At 38.0% G+C, this 23,687-nt stretch overlaps 1 protein-coding gene across 1 annotated transcript in view; it reads left to right on the forward strand.

The window, feature by feature from the left end:
* Positions 1 to 23,687, forward strand: part of LOC128739860 (lachesin) — a 154,512-nt gene that overhangs the window by 68,593 nt on the left and 62,232 nt on the right. The window contains exon 3 of the mRNA XM_053835361.1: positions 9,235 to 9,408. Within this exon, the coding sequence (XP_053691336.1) occupies positions 9,235 to 9,408 (174 nt within the window). The remainder of the gene's footprint in view (positions 1 to 9,234; positions 9,409 to 23,687) is intronic.

Consider the following 23,687-nt stretch of genomic DNA (forward strand, 5'->3'; position numbering starts at 1 on the left):
GACGGCTAAAGATAATCTGAGAAAGCACTTTATAGACGGCGTTGAGAATGGTGATCGCTCGATAGTTCTCACATTCCAACTTGTCGCCCTTCTTGTATATTGGGCATATTACTCCCTTCTTTCACTTCTGTTTCCCATATCCTGACTATTAGCCGGTGCAGACAGGTAGCCAACCTACCCGGGCCCATCTTAATAAGCTCCGCTGCGATGCCATCCTTGCCAACTACCTAGTAGTTCTTGAGCTGCTTGATGGCTTCGATCACTTCACCTATCGTGGGGGTCGGCCCATCACCATTATCCGCCGTACTGATGTAGTCATTCTCCCTGCCCTGCCCTGTCTTGGTATTCCGTCTCCGCGCCATTCAGGTGCTCATTGTAGTGCTGCTTCCACCTTTCGATTGCCTCACGTTCATTCGACAAGATCCCTCCGTCTTAATCTCAACATGTTTCGGCTCGCGTTAAGAAGCCTTTGCGAGATACGTTTAGTTTCTTGTAGAATTTACGCGTTTCCTGAGAGCGATAAAGCTGTTCCATATCCTCGTACTCCATTCCTTCCAGGTGTCGCTTCTTATCCCAGAAAAAGTGGGGTTGCTGTCTTCGTTTCTGTCTATATCGTTCCACGTTTTGACGGGTCCTCTGCTGTAGCTTCGACGCCCGCGCTGCATTCTTCTCGTCTAACATCCTCTAGCATTCCTCGTCGAACTAGTCGTTACGTCGACTCCTTTCAGCGAACCCAATGGCACCTTCCATTGCGTCATTGATGGCTGCTTTAACGCTATACCAGCATCCCCGAGAGGGGCTTCGTTTAGCTCTCCCTTAGCCGGCAGCACAGTCTCCAGGCGTTGCTCATACTCAGTAATGAACTTAGGTAACATGAATCGTATCAGATTGTACCGTGGAGGGTGGTGGTACAGAATGTTGCTTACAACGGAATGTCTTTGGCGCATATTAATCATCAAAAGGTAGTGGTCAGCATTGATGTTTGCGCCATGGTAGGTTCTAACGTCGATGATATTCAAAAAGTGCCTTCAATCAATCAAAACGTGGGCGATTTGCGAGTCCGTCTGTTGTGGTGATCTCCAGGTGTACCGATATGGGAGGCTGTGCCGGCAGAAGGTACTTCTTATGGCCATATTTTTGGAGGTGGCGAAGTCAATGAGTCGATGGCCGTTTTCGTTGGTAAGCGGGTGTGCGCTGAACTTTCCAATAACCGGACTGAATTCCTCCTCCTGGCCAACCTGGTCATGTTCAGTTTTCGTATTCACGTTCAAGCTGTGCGTAAAAAGCGTCCTTATCGTCTATACACGTTGATAATGCTAATGTTGAAGAAACGTCCTTCAATCCTCAACTTGCACATACGGCTGTCGATTGGCCACCACCCAATCACGCGCTTTTGCATGTCGCCATCACTGAAAAAGCTGTATCTAGCTCGCCTTGGAGCGTCTGATTCATTCGTACGCTGGCTAACATCGTTCCTCTCCAACCGCTTTCTATCAGTAAAGCTTGGAGACTTCAAGTCTCAGGAGTTCCAGATTAAGTCGGGAGTACCGCAAGGCAGTAATTTGGGACCGCTGTTATTCTCGCTTTTCTTCAATGACGTCTGCCTGGCGCTTCCAGTTGGTTGTCGAACTCTGTGTGCTGACGACTTGAAAATCTTTTCCGTCGTACGGTCGAAGGAGGACTGCGCGCGACTTCAACAGTTAGTCGATTTATTTTTCGGATGGTGCACGTGCAATCATCTAACTATTAGCGTGGCAAAGTGTATGGTAATTACGTTTACGAGGAAAAAATCGCCTTTAACCTACTGCTACACTATTAATAGCCTGCCAATTCAGCGTGAAACAGTGGTGAAGGACCTTGGGGTGTTGTTGAATACCGAATTAACTTTCCAGTGCCACTATAGCTACATTGTCGCGAAAGCAAACAAAAACTTGGGATTCATTATGAGAATTGAGAAGGATTTCCGTGATCCCTATTGTTTGAGATCACTTTACTACTCGTTAGTTCGGTCTACCCTCGAAACAGCTGCAGTAGTTTGGAGTCCTTATACTACAACGTGGTCTACAAGGATTGAGGCTGTACAAAGAAGGTTCATCAGATTAGCATTGCGATTCCTTCCATGGACTAACCCGTTTGAGCTCCCCCCATACGAAAGTCGTTGTAGATTGTTAAGCATGGATACCTTGGCTAATAGAAGAAATTGCACGCGTGCTATATTTATCGCTAAATTGCTTTATGGTGAAATAGACTCACCCAACATTTTGGCACAAGTTAATATAAATGCAGCTGCGAGACCTCTACGATCCAGTAACTTTATGCGCCTGACTTTTCATCGGACGGCTTATGGTCAAAATGAACCATAATAAAACTGTTTGTCAAGTAAATTTATGGGAGTTGCTTATATTATCACGATAAAACTAGTTGGTTTCGACAAATCTCCTATAAAGTTACTATAAGTGGGGCGTAGCAATTCAATATGGCGCACCAATCAAAGTATATGTTATTATGGTTGCTTGTGTAACCGCAATAAATCTGTTCGTTTTATTTATTATTATTATTATAACTTTACCAACGGGCAACAATGCCCTAATGGCTCTTAATACCTAATACAGCAAACATCGAAACATTGAGACAAATTTAGAACGTAACACTTGCTTAGACAGATCAAAGTCAAACGCTGTTGAAACATGATTGAATGCACGTTGCAGACCAGTGATGGCGCCATTAGCACTGTAGTTGGTGTGCAGAGTCCAAATTACAGCCACAAAGAATCGCCCAAGTCTTTATTGTTTAGTCAACTGAATACGACTGACTGTGCTTACCAGCCAGGTCTTTGAACGCGGTCGGAATCTAGATGACTCCGATGATTGCCGACACGACGATGCACCGAACTGCTCGTCGCATCGGCGGCACATTCTAGCGCTGCCGAGATGGTATACAGCGCGATGCATGTTGTGATGCTGGGAGACGAGATATTCTGTACCAAGGGCATTCAACCCCCACATCTCACCTCTTCTCACAAGACGAAATTTGAAAAAAAAACCTAATATAAAAGTATAGAAGAAAAAGTCTAATTTACACACTACAAAAAAATATTAGTGAATTTGCCATTTATTATATTTATATGGAGATAAAAGACAACTTTCCATGCATTCAACTGATCCCAAGCAAACGAAATTCTGAAAATAACTCTTTTCAATGAAATTGTAAGTGAGTTTGTGGCAGAGGGTAGTTTCTGTATTTGATCATTTAAAAGGTGCAGCAGTTCGGCATCACTACCACCACTTGTACTATTCAAATACTTAGCAATTCAACAATCAATCAAATCTTTAAATCTGATAAGAGAATTCAACAATCAACACCATTAAGAACACTATTTACTGGGACCTGGTTAAGTTACCTGGTGAGAACAGATGGATATCCTAGCACATCCCCCTCCATATCATTGACTTTTCTCTGAGAGGAAACACAAGTTTTCGATTCTTTCAGCATTGAATATAATTCGACTCGTAGGGTAAGTCTAAGAGCAACTTTGCCTTCACGTAATTGCTGTTTTTGCCTTTTCAGAAATGTGGAAAACTGCCCTTCCTATTCTAATCTGTCAAGTAAATTTTTCATCACCCGCTTTGTTGTGTCCTTCTGGACCCGTAGGATTCTCAGCCTGGTGATTATTTCGAGACGATACTATCGAGTTTTCCAGCCGAAGTACCTTTACTTCTTGTTTATTTCACTTAACTTTCATAACATATCATGACACTATTTTTCTGAGTCGCTCTTTTTAACAAACAGTTTCCATTGACCTCATGGGATCAACCATTTTAACTGCCAAAAATCCAAATAAATCAATAGCTCAAACCTGTATAACAACTTATGCATATAATCTGGTACTTGATTCATACTAAGTAAAGCCATCTTTTCGACAATGATCATATTAAACTATTTTATTTGTCTCTGGTCGTATCAAGCAGTTTGATCCGTCTATGGTCTTACCGGTCCATCTTTTTCTTTTACTTCTTTTACTTCTTCTTATATCTTTTTCAACAATGATCGTACCAAATAATTTAGTTCATTTATGGTCGTACCGAACCATATACATCATTCAATAATGATCATATCGAATCATTTAACTCATCTATGGTCGTACCGAACCATATACATACCATATCATTCAACAATGATCGTACCAAATCATTTAGTTCCTTTATGGTCGTACCGAACCATATACATCATTCAACAATAATCGTATCGAATTATTTCACTTATTGATGATTGTACCGAACCATGTACTTCACACAACAATGATCGTACTGAATCATTTTCCAAAACTTGTTCTGAACTCTAATTTTTTTGTATTAGCCGCCGAACCACTTCACAAAACGGCTGTACTAAGCCGTTTAGAATCAATATTGTCTCCAGGTCATTTGTTCAACGGTCCTACCGAGCTGTTCCATACAAATGGTCATAACGAGCCATTTTCCAACAATTCATTATCGAATTCATCAACGATCCGATTCACCAAATCATTTTATTTAATAGTAGTACCGAGCAGTTTTGATAAAATGGGTATACCAGACAATTGGATTTTATACTCATTTTCTCCTAATGCTATTAACGCTATTATTAACAAAAACAGAAACAGATAACACTCTGTTCATACACCCTGGTTTCATCGAACACGTTTTTTAATGCATGAAGTAACTTCATTGTATCTAACTGCTCTATGATAAAATAAAGGAAAAATACTCTATAACTAAAAATGGGACAAATCATTCGGTAAATCTCACAGCGTTGAGAAAGAAATAGGCTAAACTACACTTTATATTTCTGTGACGGTGATATTGTGTAAATCTCTACAACTCTTGCCAAACGACACTGCTTCTTCAAATCAAAAATATAGTACTAAATGGCGTAACCATATCGCGAAACGCAAAATAGCATTATTCAACCACATTCATGTGTATTCAAACCATTTTACTTTGTCCAGGAAAAAAAATCTAAAAAGCTTACCTTACAAGTCCAGCCGTACCACCCAAGTAACATTCCTGTTGTTCAGCAGCCCGTCAAACACCCGTTCCACGGCCATCAATTGTACAATACTTGAACAAGCTATTCTTAAACAAAAATGTTTGTTGGGTATGCAGCAATGTGATGACCAATGTAACGCAACCCCTCTCCATTACAGGGAACAGCGCGACACAATCGCACAAACACAAGAAAGAAAAAAATGCTCTGACCGGCTTCTGTTCACTGTCTGAATTGTACGCGCATCTAACTTAAGCTTTAAAAAGCAAAAGAAAAACCACCGACAGAAGTAAAATGAAGTTTCCATCATATCTTTTCTGCTTTTGGCGTTTCACAATCACTAAGCGATTTATCCAAGAAAAGAATTCATAAACTGTATTTCACACGCGTACCGAAATTACTTTATTCGGTTATCTTGGGCGATTCTGCTCTGCAACACGTGCCGAAAAAAACTAGCATGGCACAATTGTTCGATTAAAACAACCTGCACGGTCGCCATTGTGCAGAGTCCAAATTACAGCCACAAAGAATCGCCCAAGTCTTTATTGTTTAGTCAACTGAATACGACTGACTGTGCTTACCAGCCAGGTCTTTGAACGCGGTCGGAATCTAGATGACTCCGATGATTGCCGACACGACGATGCACCGAACTGCTCGTCGCATCGGCGGCACATTCTAGCGCTGCCGAGATGGTATACAGCGCGATGCATGTTGTGATGCTGGGAGACGAGATATTCTGTACCAAGGGCATTCAACCCCCACAGTTGGTGCGACGAAAAGGCAGGTTAAGCAGAGGAATCCTTCGCAACACTCTTAATGGTGCATTCAGATAGATTTATGCTGCTATTAATGTGGTAACATCCTGATCAAACAGATTTCTTGCTTCTTGAAGAATATTTGAGTTCAACACCGAAATCATTGTTTTATGTGAGGTTATATTGCTGATTTCTAGCGCCAAACAACAATTCATCAGAGCAAACTGTTGTCAAAGCAAATTGAGTTGCCGAAAGGAAATTATTATTATTAAAACCGATTAATTGTCAGAATGATACTAAAATTATTTTGCTATAAACTAACGTCGTCTGACTGAATATACTATTTTGTTTACACAAAGTTTAAGCAACTAGTTTTCAAAAATAGCAAGATTTTGATTATGCGTTAGTTTCAGCCACTTCTCATTCCATTATGTACGACGAAATTTAATGTGCATACGCTGCACAACTACGGAAGCTGCTGAAAATTTATTATTTATTCTTTCGGATAGCGACCATAAGTCGCTATGAATCAAATAGATCAGCATGATCTGACAGGAACACTTTCACTTTTCACGGCTACATATTTTGAAGTTGATGAAGCTGTCTGGGTGATTTATTATTTTACGCAGCATGCTTTATGCTTTATAGCTTAGTCGAACAAAGGGAAACCTTCATTAAATTATGGCGATTGCCGTTCAGCAGCTGAAAGTATAATTGGTTTTATTACTGCTTTCAGCAAAGGGTAATAGGCCAACTTGACTTTATGGCTTGACTCTAAAAAAGCCTTCCGAAGAGTGGAAGCAAGCGGAAAGCAGTTTTATAGCAGTCATCAGAAGGTTCTAATGAATCTCATAGTTTTATTGGCAGTTTCATGAAATTGGTCATTAAAACCACTAGAGGAATGCCAGAAAGCTTAAATTACTGCTTGGGTTACGGCCTCTTATTAACCCTTCTTCATGCTGAATTCTATATAACTTTGATGAAGCCTCCTTTACTAGTTAGAGGAATGCAAAGGGTCATTGTCAGATACGGATATAATTCAAGATAGTATTAAAGACGTGAAAAACAAAGTAGCTAAAGTAGAGTAGGAATGAATGAAAAACTGAGTATATCGTTCACTCAACAGATATTTTAGAAAACAGAAATGCGCTGTAGGTTACTGCAAGTACCCTGGCGAAAACACAATAGATCAACAGTTCTGGACGCAGTAAAGAGTTCATACAAGGAACAAAGGGTACGCCGCAAGGTGACAACGTAGAAGAAAAATGGATGACATACATTAAGAACGCCTTCTTTGAAACTAATAAAAATAGGCTAAATCAGCTACACACTCAGAAAAAATAGTGGACCGCGGATGGAATCTGGTGGAAGGTTAAAAAGTGTAGAGAAAAAAGACGCGATGGAATAGGCCAAAACCGGAGGTGCTTAGAGTGAAACCTGTCGAAAATATGTGGCTATGGTGAGGGAATATACTATCTTGAAGGCGGAACAAACGACCGTGGACGGAATCAACTTCACTTACTTGGTGCTCCATGTCCGCTAGCCTGGCAGAACAAAGGACAGGACAGGTTCTCGTCGACAGCCCGGATGTCATTGGTAACCGACGTCACCATAAGCCATTGTGGATTCTAGTCTAGTGCTTCTCTACAGGTCTTGTAGCTCTATTCCTTAAAATGTAACCAGCTACATTTTCGAGTTTCGAGATTGGTTTAAAAAAAATGGAGGAGAAAAAGGTTACCGATACAATTTGCGTCTGGCAACGCAACAACCGGATCGCAATTCGCAAAGACAGAACTCTTTTATTGTTGGAGTTCGTCACCGTGAATTTTATATATCAATTTTGTTGATTTTTTCGGTGAAAATAAAAACTATGATGCTTTCAGCGGACGTTTCGACTTACTATCCTTCAGTCATTGACTACGCATTAAACATCTATTCTCACTGCGTCGTCCTCTATAACTTAGTAGGATAGAAGGATAGTAAGTCGAAACGTCCGCTGAAAGCATCATAGTTTTTATTTTCACCGAAAAAATCAGCAAAATTGATATACAGAACTCTTTTGCCGGAGTGAATCGCAATTAGAGAACGTAAATGAAGGTGTGTCGACCACTCACTAAGAAGATGTGGAAACGTGGAAACAAAATGCGGCAATACAACTTACAAATACTTTCTCGATTCACACCTGTTGATGGCCCAATAAAATATCATAAATGTCAAATCTTTACACGACACGTTATTGTGCTATCTATTTTCGTAAACACTCGTTTTACACATGTGTTGTGCCAGGTTAATATAAAATCTGTTTGGATAAAATGACCAGAGATTACACCGGTTCGGTTACCTTCGCCCTACATGTATCTTTAACATTGATCTTAGCCCGAAAGGCATAGCATTTACTGGAACACATGTACTATACAGTGTTCTTCAGAATTATTCCGAAATGGTAGGTACCTGCTGGGTGAATGTATAAATTGGATTTTTTTCAATTACAGTCCACCAATCTTCGTTTTAATTTCTTTGCTTGCTGTATAAATATGAAATAGAGAACTTCAACCTCATCAGCTCCCATGAACTGAAGAAGGTGGCAAGTAATCTGGTTACTTTTGTAAACTAAAATGTTCTGGTTATAAAATGATTATAACGTTTTAATTAACCTTGCAAATTTGTAAACCCATTCGAAAAAAATCTAGAAAAAAACTAGATAACTGGACCCGATCCACCCTTGCGGACGAAGACGTATTAAAACAAAACAGGATTGGTATGAAACAGAATCAGTAGCCGGTTTAATATCTCTTATTCCAGTATACAGTTTGAAACAATTTTTTCAGCAGCAAGAAACTTAATAAAATGCACCTGGACTGACAACGATTAAGATACAATATTTAATTCGTGCACGTTACATTCTTTCTGCTGTAATTATTTCCGTTAGCTATAGAATTAATTACAGTGCATCTGTCTTGCCTTGCCATTCTTAAGCCATGTCAGATACAACTACGAAGAAAAATTGCGACTTTGATACTAAAATCCCGCACGGTTTCCATGCTTCGTCCCTTGATGACACACTGCAGGTTATTCTGTGGCAAAAAGTGCTCAAACAAAGGAGTAACACACATAGAAGTGGCTAAAATAATTACCCGACACGTTGCACCTGGTTCCGCTGATTGTCTACACTATACCTAGTAACTAGCAAGTAGAATACTACCGTTCTGATAGTTATTTTTAATGTTCAAAATGTATAAATGTAGACAAAAAATTACAATTTATTTACTATTTTTTCATATACCTACGTCTGCCAGTTAGCATTCCCGAAACATAAAAACAACATAAATTTTTTCATTCCGAAAATTGCAACGCTTCAGTTCCGCTGTGTAATGCACCGTGAGACGAACGATTCCGTCGTCGTTTTCCCACCTAATTCTTGTTTCACTATTAGAATCTGTTTTTCTTTCATTTTCAGTCCCTCCGGACATAATCAACGAGGAGTCATCCGCAGACATCGCCGTACAGGAGGGCGAAGATGCGACCATTGTGTGCCGGGCGGTGGGCCATCCCACGCCTCGCGTCACCTGGAAGCGGGAAGACGGCGAATATATGCTGCTAAGGAAACCGCAAAGCAGAGAGCTGATTAGAGGTAAGCTGATATTCTCGGTTCGACGTTCCGACCGGTATCGCCGGAGGAAACTCCAGTGTCTGTGGTCACCACCAGCATCAGGCACCGTCCTGCAAACCGGAGAGCTTGATTGTTGCAAGTACACCGTGGCTCGTCCGTTACATGCTCTGCCGGCGAACAATCGACGTGGGATGCTTTAAAATTGCAAAGTAATAAGCTTTATTCGAATGCTATTAAATATTCAGTTGAAATGTTTGCCGACGTGTATATGCCTAGTCGGAATAATCCCTGTCAGTAGCGAATGTTTGCCCTACGAGCATAAAAATACTTTGAAAGGTGGTTATTGTATCTCAATGTAATCGAGAAAATGTGAAGATTTGTCGCCGACTAGTCGAACTTGGAATGTGTGGGTTTACTAATTTTATTCTAACTTGCGAAATGTCAAAGTTTGTATGTCCCGTTTGTGCGATTTATCTGCTTCCGCATAAGCATACCCGTATATAGTTCGCATAAGGACATCGTATATAATTTTCCTTTTGAATTTTGGAAGCATGTGAATTTTTTTTCCGGTTGTCCTGCTTACTCTGCTATATTTAAATTTGAAAGCTGAAACTTAAGGGAAAATTTTCGTCAGACAATCGAGAAAAAAATATATATGGTTTGGAAGGTAAAACATTCTTGAAATCTGAAATACGCAACCATGGGAAGGTTTAGGAGGAGCTGTGAATCCATTATGAATAAATTAAAACTTATTTTATACTTTTTTCTCTTTGTAATATGTACCTATTTCTAATCACTGATTCGCTTTTATGTAGTTTTTTACGCGACTCGTTTTATGCAAGTTCCGGAATTTAGGCGATTTTCGAAATTTACGAAGACGTGCTCTACGCGCTTATTTTTACGCATAATTTTGGAATTACAAGTTATTTATGCGAATTTCTAAATTTACACAGTTTTGATTTACGTAGAACGTGTACTTCGCGTAAAAAGCGACTTCAGTAAATATTACTACTAAAGAAGTCACCCTACATATACAGAAGAATTACATGTGTTAGTAACTTGCATAACAATACAGCCCAAGTGAAATGCATGGTAAAATTTGCTGTTTTATTTTGACGTAGGACTACGTCTTACAGCAAGTTGTGAGATAGGGTGTCATTCCAAAAAATCGAAAAATGCGAGCGTCACGAAAAATGATAGGTTTTGAGCGCTAATAGCTCAGCTGTTTTCCGATCGATTTTCAATATTCTTACACCAATCAATCGGAAAATCTTCTAAGAATTGACCCAAATGAAGAAAAGTGTGGATTCTTGATGTTGTACTATTGAAAAATTGAAAATAATGAACCTATGTTTTACCAGAATTCTCGCTTCGTGTTTGGTTGTTGGAAATGACGTCATCAAAGTAGAAACGCGTTTTCACGCTTCGACTTATAATTCAGTCAATTTTCAATAGATTTCGAAGATATTTACACCAACTGATCGGAAAATCGATTAATAATATTGAAAATACAGAAAACTATTGATTTTGTTTTTGAAATTGATTTTGAAAAATTGAATTATTTTCATGTTTTTGCCTTCCCTCGTCAGTGCTTCCCTAGCACGGATGACAGAAATATATACGATATAAGCTATGGGTTAAGCTTCCTTATGATTGTATTTAATTTACGCCCCATAGAATCCGATCGAAAATTGTTGAGCTTCAGCTGTTGCTGTTTCCCACGGATAAGGCAACGAAGATATGCAAATTCACCAAGCGTTGGAGCTGGAGCACTCGTTTCGCTGCCGTGAAGGAATATCTGGCTGCTGAAGTTCTGGAATTTGCAGGAAATATGATGCTCGCGACAACGAAACGATCAGAATTATCGTCACTTGCAGCTGGCCATCCGCAACAACGAAGAGTTGAACAAATTGCTGTCCGGTGTCACCGCTGCTCAGAGAAGTGTCTTTCCGAACTTCCAAGCTGATTTGCTGCTGCCCAAGAAGATGGAAAAGAAGGCTTAAATTTCCAGCATATCACGTCGAAAAACCGTTCTTTTAAGAACGAAACATATGTTCATGAAGATTTAAGGAATTTTCACTCACTGATTTTAATTCTATTTAGTTTAGATTGATCTAATTGTTCGCTTCTTATTAAATAATTTACCCCATCACCTCTCGCGGTTTTGTTCGCTTGTTGCTGGTGGTTCATTTCGTTGCCGTGATGGTATATCTGGCTGCTGAAGTTCTGCAATTGGCAGGAAATATGCTGCTCGCGACAACAAAACGACCAGAAGCATCCCACGTCACTTGCAGCTGGCCACTTGGAGTGGTATTTTATCGTGATTCAGGATCATACACGAACGGTTTCGTTGATCTCATAGCTGTTGAGGCTTTCCGGTTGGTCCGTTGCAACCCAAGCAACAATGTAAGTTTTATTGTACTCTTATGGTGGTCTTCAAGACGAATTTTGGTCTTAAATGCCATCATAAGAGTGTAATAAAACCTAAATTGTTACTTGGGAACAAGCCGTGCCTGGTTAGCGGTTATCGGTACTCCAATTTACCGAACAGAGAATTACGTTAAGTGCGTTAGTGCAAGTTTATTGCAAGCTGGAGTTATGATAATCAAACAACCGGTCCTTTCAAGGGCCACACAATGATTGAAGGGTTTATTATATTTTCTTGGCCAGTTAATACCATAATAACACAGGCAACGAGGGAAAAGTTGAATTTTTCGCCATTGCGGACGGCCAACAAATGATGGAAATAAGTTTTCCGGTCACGAGCGACATTTCCTGCGACTTCCAAAACGTCTGCAGCTTGTAAATGCTTTATTATCCGTGTTCTTTTGTAACCCCCGGCAAAATTTTCAACTTTTTGAAAACTCGCGTACCGTCTACCGATTACCAGAGGAAAAGCACTATTCAACGTAGAAACAGATAATAAAAATTTATTTACTGTTTGGTTTAGAGTGACTTCATTTCGTTTTAATAAAATAGATTCAATCAATTCATGGATATAATTTCAAAATCGGTTGAGAATTAAATGTATACAATGTTACTACTTTGATAAACGTTACGTATGCAGCTGGTTACATTATTACATACATGGATACAACCTACTATCGCTACAAAGAGACTTACGTGGTCCTACGTCACCTATGCGGTCGTGTCTTGTGCACAACCCTTCTGATTTTTTTTCTAAAAGACAAAAGGAAGGGAGAAAGAAAATTTATAATCGGAATTTTGGCTTTTCTATGGGATCATCACAATCATAGGTCCTTCAAGAATCTCGAAATTTTCAAACCTGAAGAAAATGTCCGATGCGGATACGAAGAACGCGATTCTGTAGCTCACCAATCTCACCGCAAAGTCAGCTGATCGAAAACCTGGAGAACCACGCAAATCCGACTGGCAGTGGCAGTGAGAAAATCATCGAATACCTCGCCAGCGGCACTCGAGATTTTCAGTAAGCTCCAGATGCAGGAGTTTTCTTCGATGGCTGGTATTCGAGATACGTTTTCACGAAGGACGGCTAAGCCCTGGATGATGCCACCCGAGTAAGATTGCTGCTATACAAGCTAAGCACGAGAGGTACATAAATACCATTCTTTCCTCGCACTCCTGGGACTACATACTAGACGAGACTGTCAAGAAGCTATATAAAAACCATGGACGGCTTCAGCCGTATGCTGTTTTAACACTCCAAGCTCACACCGGATTCAAAGCCCTTCGTTTCGTCTGTTGACTCCAATCGTCACGAGATGCGAACCGAGCCCAAGCCAGATTGATTTCGACGCTGGAAGCCAATGAAAACAAACGCACCAGGAGACGTAGGTAAAGTTAATCAGAAGAACCTTGTGGAAGAAGGTCATTGCATGGCCAACCACAAATAGGACACACTGATGGTGGAGAACAAAGAAGCACGCAATGTCAATATTATCTCTTGCAATCTGAAAAATCCTACCACGAAGAAAAGCCAAAATGTGCCCAAGACGCGGTGACCAGCCCTTTGTCCGTGAGTTTCCATTCGCTACGGACACCTGCTCTTGATGCAAGCAACAAGGACACAAGGAAGTTCCAGTAGCATCAATGTCCCATGCCCATCAAAGTAGTCAAAGTCCAAAGAGAACAATACGAGAAGCAGTTTCACGGTTTCATTCCGGATAACATTTGTAATGGCCCAATCAACAAATATCAGTAATAACATGAAGTTATGTTGTGACATTTTACCCGTGAGGCAAAACTCCCAGGATGACTAACCTACTTTTAAGGGGGGAGATGTAGCACTCCTTGGTACACAAATAAAAACAATGAAGTTTTTGAGAATGAAGGGAAAAAATCTGCGTTTTAAGTAAAAAATACTTGAAGTTTAATCGCTAAAACTAAATCTATTCTTGCTTTTTATATATACGTTATTGTTTTATATCCAAAAACCTACCAAAAGACAGACAAATTTGAAATAAAAACTTTTTTCGGTCATTACATTGTGTCAATATTCTTTTCTGTTTCTTGCTAAAAGCGTACATTATTTGTTTGAGTACTTTAGAAAATTTTAATCCCCTTTAATAAAGGTATATTGAAATATTTATTCATTTTGCAGAAGTTGTACATGTACAGAAGTGTAGGAGTACAAGTGTAGAAGTACAGAATTTATCAGGTATCATTCCAGTGTTAGCTGAAATAAATAAGTCAGTATGCTTCTGAAGCAGTAAAATTACTGTTTTGTACCGGATATTATCAATTGTGGGCTCTAATATAAATTAGAAAATTCCCCCATGTTGTTAGACCGCCGGCCTCATAGAAATATAGTCGTCTATCGCAAAAGCCCAACAAATCTACATTTCCTATTTGAACTACCTCATTTCATTAACCAACGATAAACATCTCCGATCTTCACAGCTAGAATGGAATTATTCCTAGGCCCTTCCTCACCAATATGTCGTATCGGAAAAAGTGTGTCGCTCGGAACATGTGTGGTTTTTCCACTGCAAACTTTCTTGCACACAGACGAAACGAAATGCTTTACCCACAAAACTAATCCGATTACGGTGTGTTTGAAATAACATCTCCAATTGAGAGCTGCTTTGATGTTCGTTCAACCGCGTGATGAATGTTGAATGTGATAACAATGTCATCAGTCTGTCACCGGATGTGTTTCTGACGTAGAGAGGATTACAAAATGATTTATATATCGTAAAGAGAATTACTTTTCACAGTAAACTAGTTTACAAACAGTAAATTAAAATTGGTATCAAATGGGCCTAACGGTGATTACTTGCAAATTCCATCAAATGCGAATATATCTGTGAATTAAAATAACTTGATAGCTAACTTATGGTTGTTTTGTTTGGATACAAACCGGTATTATTTGTGGCTACCTCTATTTATTTTTGTACCATATAGGGTAATTGATCTTGAATGGACCTATTTAGCGCTTTTTAACACCACCACTCGCACTCCTGCTCAATTTACTCGTCATTTATAAATAATATGTGGTGATGTTACTATTTGTTGGAAAGTACCACCTTTTTTCTACATTATCAGTACTTTAAAAATGTATAATTGATGAAACTTTTATTAAATATATCGTTTTTTGCCAAAGCCTTTTTTTGATCTTGAATGGACCCAACATGATCTTGAATTGGACCTATTTTTGATTTTGAAATGGACCTAAATTAGGATTGTCATAGTTTCTTCCATGTAAATGAACAAAATAATAACAAAGAATTTTTTTTAATAGTACAACTATACTACTGTTATTTATTAATAGGACACAAGGTTGAACAGCTTTTACCTTTCTTATTTTTCTAACAGAGGAAAGGTATGAAAGTCGGTTGAAAAATTTGAAATCGGTCACAGTCACCGAGGGTCTTGTTTTTATATCAGCCCAACAATTGAACAATGTTTCAGTGACTTGATATGCGTTGTGTATGTATCTGTGTGTGACATTTGTATATTGGGAATTTATTATTACCTGTTGTTCAGATATGGTTGAAACGATTTCCACGTCATAAAAAATTATGTCGCCTATTAGTTTCAAAAATTTAAACCATTTATTAAAAATATGTAATATAACTTGTATTAAACGTAGTTTATCAAGTACAGTGGGGTTCGAGTTTTTATTTAGTGACTACAGATTTCGAAAGGTCAGACTTTTACTGACGTAGGACTACGTCTTACTGCAAAGCATCTAAAGGTTTGTGACAGCCCCTGTCGAACATTTTGAATATAAAACCGTTGCAATCGTGAAAAATTCGTTAATTAGTGGTAATTATTCAATTTTTGACACATTTATATGCAGTTTTTTCAGTTGAAAAATGGTCTAGATTTTGCCACGGTTTCGATTTTGGCAACATAGGCGACACGCATTTGTTGTCAAATTCGAAACCATACTGTAAATGGTGCTTGAAAAAATTAGACTTGGTAATTCTACTAGGTTTAAAGGTAAGCTTAGATACTAGGTTTTAATTTTAAATGATAGTCGATGAAGAACTGTACCAGATAGAAAATAGGAAGTTTCAAAAATGAATATTTTGGATCTCAGGGTCACTCAATTTCGGTGGACAAGGAGGTATTAATTTTGTCACAAGTTAGAGGGGAGAGGTGCTTAAAGAAAACTTTATATCCCCAAGAAAAAAATCAGAGGGGTTGTTTGTGTATAAGATACGACCACGGATGACGTAGTACAACGTTAGTCCGGTTGCTTGATTTTGAATATTTTACTAAACTGATTTTTAATCTATCTGTCAATCGACCAAAATGTGATATGAAGTCAACCTGCTTACTTATCGGCGGAATATAAGGCCTTTGCAAAATATTTTTTAAGTTTTTGTCACCCCCCCCCCCTTTGGAAATTGGCTTGAAAAATTGGGGGGCTAAAAAAAATTTGGAGGATATGAATGTAAAATCAATTTTCCGTGGGCTCTACAGCTTGAAAAACTCGAAAAATGAGTGTACTTAACACTTCTAGCACGAAACAGAAATGGAAATTCGAATTCGGAGTTTCCGAAAATCGTCCAAAAAAAATTCTCTCGTTTTTGTCTTCTTTTCGTACATTTTTGCATGGAAAATAATAACGTATATATTAAAAACAAGAACAGATCTGGTTTTCACGCTTAAACTTTGTTTTTTGCTCGATTAAAAAATTCACTTTGTCCCCCCCCTTTAGTGGCGCAACACCGGAGGGACAAAAACTTTATAAAATATTTGTAATGGCCTAATTTTACTTTATTCTGAGCCTCATAATTATGTTAACTAAACTAGAAAATTATCAAATACAATATTATTTTTTTAGGCATATCCAGTTCGAAAATGGTCCAGATATTGATCCAAATTTTATATTTTTTGCACCATATCATTATCCAGGTCTTTACCTAATTTCTAAATCCTCCATTGACGCACAGATGATTTTATTGCCAAACCGGGTAATTTTGTAGGGCGGTTGGACATCACAAAGTTTCACGAGGGTGAGGAAGTTGGCGTTCTTAACCATCAGAAGTGGCTGCTTCTTTTTACTCAGACGAGTCTGATTTTGTGACTACAGGATCCGGTTGAATTTTATTGAACTTAGGGTTTTCGGTCAGCGCGCTAAAGGTGTTTTGAAGCTTTGGTATATGCTTGATTAACGTGTTTAAACTATTTCTCATCTGAGTTTTGTCAAAACTTAAACTTACAGCAAAACTTTTTGCTGTATTTATATGGAAAATACAGGACGTTATTTGTCCATGAAAAAATTTTTGATTCCAACCATTTTTACGATGTTGCCTGTAGATAGTTAAGAGTATTAGATATTAGAGTTTCCTATACAATAAAGCTATATATAAATCTTCAGAATTGTATTCTCAAATAACTTGTTTCATTCTTCTGTGCATTACTTTTAATGATACAAGAATTGTCCCGTTTAGCATAATTTGGGAATTTTTTTACATAGGGCGAACAAATTGGGAAAATTTTGCTCTACTTATATAGATTACTTATATAGATTATATAGATTACACTTTTGCTTCGTGCTAAAATAAATACGTAAAATCCAATTGAAAAATTTAAGTGTAACTGGTAACTGGTTTTGTGCTAAATGCAAATGAAGCAAAAATTGCTCTTTTTTAAGGGACATAGTACCTTTTACACCATATTTTTTGCCTAATTTCAAATAATTTTTTCTCGATAACGCGAAAGGCAAATTGAATCGGGTTTTTTGCATTGGAAACATTGCATTTTATACTAATATTTGCAATTTTGTTTTCATAAGGGAACCTCTTCCCCTTGCCCCTACGGCTCCTTGAAGATAGTCGTTCAAAAAAACCATGAATTGCGGTACCATGGATTGGCGCTGGGGGGCTTATCCGAATTGAAAAATTCCAAAACGACATGAAAGAACATTAAATTATCTCGTGTTTGATCCATCCTTTTTTAGAATTCGAACACATAACAAAATGGCGGATATTGAAACATAAAAGTATGGTTTTTAAGCGAAAAAATTGACTTTGAACATTTCTAAAAAATTCAAAAATTACAATATCAAGAAAAGGATGGGTCAAACACTAGATAATTTTGTTGGCTTTCAAACAAAAAAAGAATCATAAGAATTGCTTGAGCCGTTCTTGAGATATTTATGGTACCGACTTTCAAAACCTGATTTCGAGAAAAACGACGTTGAAGTTTTTACTCGTTGTTTAATCGCTCCAGACATGCGCGGTACAAATAGCTGTAACTTTGTCAATATTTGGAATTCATGCAAACGACTTCAAACACATATGGTCAAAATGTTAATCTTTCGAAATAATCAATAAAAAAATTTAGGTTTTAAAAAATTGAAAAGGTACTATGCCCCCTTAACAGAATGCAGTTAGTATCCCTCTTATCTTTTAATCAATGATGGTTAAAATTTTTGTACAATACTGAGAATAAATTAAGTTTATATTGTTTTAAGCATAAAATGACATATGTTAGCTAACTAATTAGGAAGACTTTTTAGTTTCAAAACTAGAGGCTACAATGTACAAACACTATGAAGCAACTACGAAAAAGGATGAGTGATAGTTAGTTTTATCAATATAATTAAGTTTTATTTAGGCTATAAATCAAGCCTACTTTCAATATCACGTGCTTATAGATTAATTATAAACGGAGATACTATAGTGACAACAAGCAGTTTTATGGAATATACAACGGCGTGTTTGTTAGTGGTAGGCAATGATAGCTACCGCCAGTGATGTCTCGGAGCGCAAAACTAGGTCCATTCTAAAATCAATACTAGGTCCATTCAAGATCAAAAAAGGGGGTTAACATTTTTAAGGAATTTGAAGATTTTACTGGTTTTACTGAACTTTTAAATACCTAAATTGAAATTACACATATTTTAGCATCATTTTAAGAGTATTGTTTTATTTCAAACCAGAAGGGTTCCGGGTAGTAACAGTTTGAAAATACTCTATGGTGACTGCCAAAACGCTGAAAAACAGCTACTTTTAAATAAGCGGCAATAAAGTGGTTTTGGCTATAATTTTAATTTAATTTTGGTATATTTACGTTCAGAAATGATTAAAGATAAACATAAAAGCTAAATACAGTACAAAGACTTGATAATTATATCCTAAAATTCTTATTTAAAAATAGGTCCATTCAAGATCAGAATTCGACTAGGTCCATTTCAAAATCATTTACCCTATTTGTGTTCGTTACACCAAATGACAATCAATACAATTGAGTTCGGAAAGTTGAACTGGAAAATTATCCTTTGATATGATATTTGAATGCAAGTAATTACCGTGCATTTCTGTAATGGAATCTCTTCAATGGTGCCAGTTAGAAATTTTACTTTATTATATACATTATTTTATCTTCATTATATTATGACAAAGGCACAGAAAACATTCAGAAAATGCGCCCTGGTTCTATGTTGCAAGAAGTAAACGTATGAAATAATTGTAGAGTTAGTTATAATGTACAATATTGCTGGACTAAGTATTGCTTTACCATTTGTAGTTATAGTATTATAAGATTGTAATTCCGTTGGTAGCAAAAAGAGCCTCATAAAATCGTAACTAATAAACATAGAGCAATGATTACTTCAGCAATATAATAGAATATAACTAATTCTAGGCAAACCACATACACATGAGTTTTCATTATAGAGGCTTGTTCTAATCCTGATAGATTTACATTTCTTGATTTTTAACAGCAAAATTTGCAATACTTTCAATCAAAATGCACCCCGTTCAGAGCCTCTCCGATAAGGTTAAATGTTAAATTTTAGATTTCGTTCATTGAATTTTCCGCAACAAGTTCAAACCGCTTGTTCCCATTGCTTACCAGTCGAGCATTAGATTGGCCATGCACCAAATAAGTTAGACGGCAAATTGAATGAGGCAAGATCATCATAAATTTGAATTAGCTAATTTCATTGTGGATTCGTGTTAGCTAGCTAGCTAGCTAGCGTGTTTGCTCCGTAGCACAGAAACCAAGCCGCATTCGTCGAAAGTTGTATGCTTTGAATGCAAATGGTGAATATTTTCAGCACATACTCTACACTTCTTAAGCATGCAAGCATGGCGCATTCGGCTATAAGTAGGTACATATAAACACACATAAGATAGGATACGTTTTCCCGTTTTACCTTTGTTATACTACAACAGAGGTATAGAAATAGGTGGAAAAGCACCAAATCGGGCTGATGCTTGCATGGTCGCGTATCATATCATAGCATTCAATTTAGCCTCCTAATGATACCTGAACCGAGTATAGTTTTGTTTGTGTAAAACATTTTGGGCTTTCCGTTCAAGGTGAAGTTGAAAAGAAAAAAAGCAAATAATTAGGCAAACCCCAATTACGGCAAATTTGAGGTGGAACTAACTCTAACACGACTGAGGTTCAGTAAACGTGTTACTTAGCTTCCATAGCGAACGTCATAGCAAACTTTGGACATGTCAACTTCTATCACGTCAAACGTTTCACGAGTTACTACTTTTTAAATGATAAACGTTACATTAAACATACATGAAAAACAAACAGCACGTTTCTCATGTTATGCTCTTATTTTTTTGTTATTTTTATGTTTATACATGTGTGTGTTATGAAGATAAGTTCGTCTTCAGCTGACCTGAAACATGTAGCGGTATACCAAAGGTTCCTCTCACTATTAGGTGGATTAAATCATGTATTCAAGGTTGAAGCGAGTATGATCCTCGAGAAAATATTGAATAATTCATAGTCTATGTTGCAACAAAATGAGATTGTATTATGCCACAATGTGCACTTTCAATTAAGTGTGAAAAGTATAAGTGAATAATCAAATTTATGGTTTAGTCGGTTGATCTTAACTTCAAACAATTTACAAACACGAGATGTAATGTTCAAATAAATAGTTGACACTGTTTGACTGTGTTATACATTTCTTCGAAAATAGCACCATCGCAGATTTTTAAAATTGTGAAAAAGTGATTTCCGCTTAATGGAGAAAATCTCTAAAATATCAAAAATAGTCATGAAATAAAAAGCTATTTTTAAATAAAGCTGCGCTGCTACCGGAGACACATGGTGCTAGTAAAATTAGAGGACGACTAGTTGAAATGAAGGTCGACGTGAAAATGAAATATTTTCTGATATAAAGCCTGGCTCCTCAATATCTTCCTCCCCAGCTTTCGGTCCCTAGTTTCGGCTTCCTTGAAAGTTCTTTACTGCCCTTTCACACCCAGGTTCTCCTTATAACGCTTCCGAACATTACACACTGTTGATTTTGGCAGTTTTGGCACTTTAACCAAATTTGATCTAGACCATGTCTGAATTTTCCAGGTATTTATGTAAGATTTTTTTACGTTGTTCGAATCCATTCTGTACTACTCTGCAACGTGGTATAATATTTTAACGAGTCTATCACCAGTTGTTCTTCATAGACATGTAAACAAAGTTATGTCAAATGGTTCCAATGCTGATGATGCACAAGGGGCGTCCAGGTTTACTTTTAGTCAGACTTTAGATTTCACAATAGATAAACTTTTGATAAAAGGCATCTAAAAGTACAATTTTGCATTACGTTCTCAATTTGTTTTCCCTGTCGACTGATGTCTAAAGTATTTCCGAAACCCACAACGGAAATTATCATAAAAGAGCAAAGCTGAATATTCTACTAAAAGAACATGAAGTCAAACGCATGCATTAGTACAATGCAAACGCCGTGGAATATAAAATCGAAGAAAAGTTTCTTTTACGAATGAAGTACATTACTCCTCCCTGGCAAGTATGCTTTCACACTCTCGCTCAATAAATCCATCAAAAGGAATTTAGCGGAACAAAGAAAATTTTCGTTTGGCGCCAACACTCTGCCTGTTTGATGACATTCCGTTTTCATTCCCGGTGGTAGTGAAGAAGCGAGTATATAAAACCTGAGTAAGTGAACAAAGCCAGGGGAACCAGCCTACGCAGGGGAGAGTATTATTATGGTTCGGTAGAACGAGTACGGCACAAAGCGACGACGTCGACACTTCGACAAACGAAATGAAGATCGAACAAGTGTGTAGGCTTCATTAAATCCGCGTCCGGGTCGAGCCAGACTGAAAAATAAATACAGTATTTTCACCGCCTTTCATATAATCTAATCTAAAGTTCTGATTTCATGCAAAGTACTTACTTGTGGAAAAATATGGGCTACTACAATCCCTGAGCCCGCCCCTTGCGGCTCGTGGCGTTGGGTCTTGTGTTCGGAGAGACCAACGCCACCCGCTAGGGAAAGAAGTGATTTGAAAATATTTTCGCACATTACTTAAATTTTCCACTACCAGCGGGGCGACAGATTCACCTGTTTCGTTCATGTGCTTATTTCGCTGTAGAATGAGGGCACCTCAACTTGTATGCTAATGATTTATTTTTCACAATTTCACGCCGTTGGTTGTAAGATAGACGATGCATAACGTATTTTTTAAGACGATTTCCCGATTAATTACATTTTGTAAATAATTCAATTTACAAATTAATTCCATTAGTTAGAGCTGTTTTGACACGCAAAATATTTCTGTAATAAAGTTATGTCCTTTTCTTAGCACAACGAATGACAATGTTTACTTGTACTGGTTAAACTTTTATGAATTTTGAAAAAGCTCGACATCTCACGACAACACAACATAATGATTTACTTCTACTACCAGAGAGCCGGGGTGGCTCTTGCCGTATCAAGAATTCCTCTCCACTGTACTCGGTCCTGGGCTATTCGTCGTCAATTCGCTGACAGTCTGGACACACGCGAGTCGGTTTCAACCTGGTCGACCTGTTTTGCACGCTGGGTTCCTATATTCCTGGTGCAGGTGGAGTTCTTGAAGAGAACGATTTTTACTGCACAGTCGTCCGGCATCCTTGTGACGTGGCCGACCCACCGTAGTCTCCCAAGTTTCGCAAGGTATACGACGAGAATCTCTCCAAGTAATGCCTGAATCTCGTGGCCTTCTTTCAAATAGTTCGCAACCCCTTTCGTTTAAATACAGCAGGCAAATATGTCTTCCTTAAGCAAAGTTACAGTTTCAAGTTTGTAGAGGACTACTGGTTTGATTAGCGTTTTGTACATCTTCAGCACTGTGCGGCGGCGTATGCTCTTTGATCGAAGCGTCTTGCGGAGGGAAAAGTAGGCGCTACTGCCAGCTTCAATGCGTCGTTGAATCTCCATACTCGTATTATTGTCAACGGTGACCAGAGATCCCAAACATACGAAATTATCAACAACTTTCAGTTCATCGCTGTCAATAGCCAGTGTACGTTAGATGCCAACAATGTTTTCCCTGGAGCCTCTTCTTACCATATATTTGATTTTCGACGCATTAGGTTGTGACACAATCCTCCTAGCCTCCGTTTTTAGTCTGGTCTAATGATGTCGAAGTAGTCTGCGCAGATTAGGAGTTGGCTATTTTTGCTGAAGATCGTGAAGGTGTTCCATACATAACTTTTGGAAATTCTGGTTGGCTGAGGCGATACAGTCAAAAGAGCAAAATCGTATTAAAATCTGCCAACCCTGGATAAAGCAAGCATATTTCTCTTCATGCCACGAAGCAGCAAGAAGATGCACTCGAATTGCCTATAGACAAACGCGTGGCAGGTCCAAATGTAGAATGCTTTTTGTAAATTTGTGCGTACTGAACGAAGCGTCTATTATGATTCTCACGCTGGTTCTCCAGTTATTAACATGGCGTTCAAGAGGAGCAATCAGTGATGATAAAAAGTCAAAATCTCAAAATTCATCAAAAATCAAAATTAACTGTGAATCATGTCAGCTTGATCCTATGCAGAAAAAAATCACGCGTGAGTTTTTCTATTTTCATAGCAAGAAGCACAAAACT

Source organism: Sabethes cyaneus, chromosome 3, assembly GCF_943734655.1.
Source record: "Sabethes cyaneus chromosome 3, idSabCyanKW18_F2, whole genome shotgun sequence".
In the NCBI taxonomy this organism is placed as follows: Eukaryota; Metazoa; Arthropoda; class Insecta; order Diptera; family Culicidae; genus Sabethes; species Sabethes cyaneus.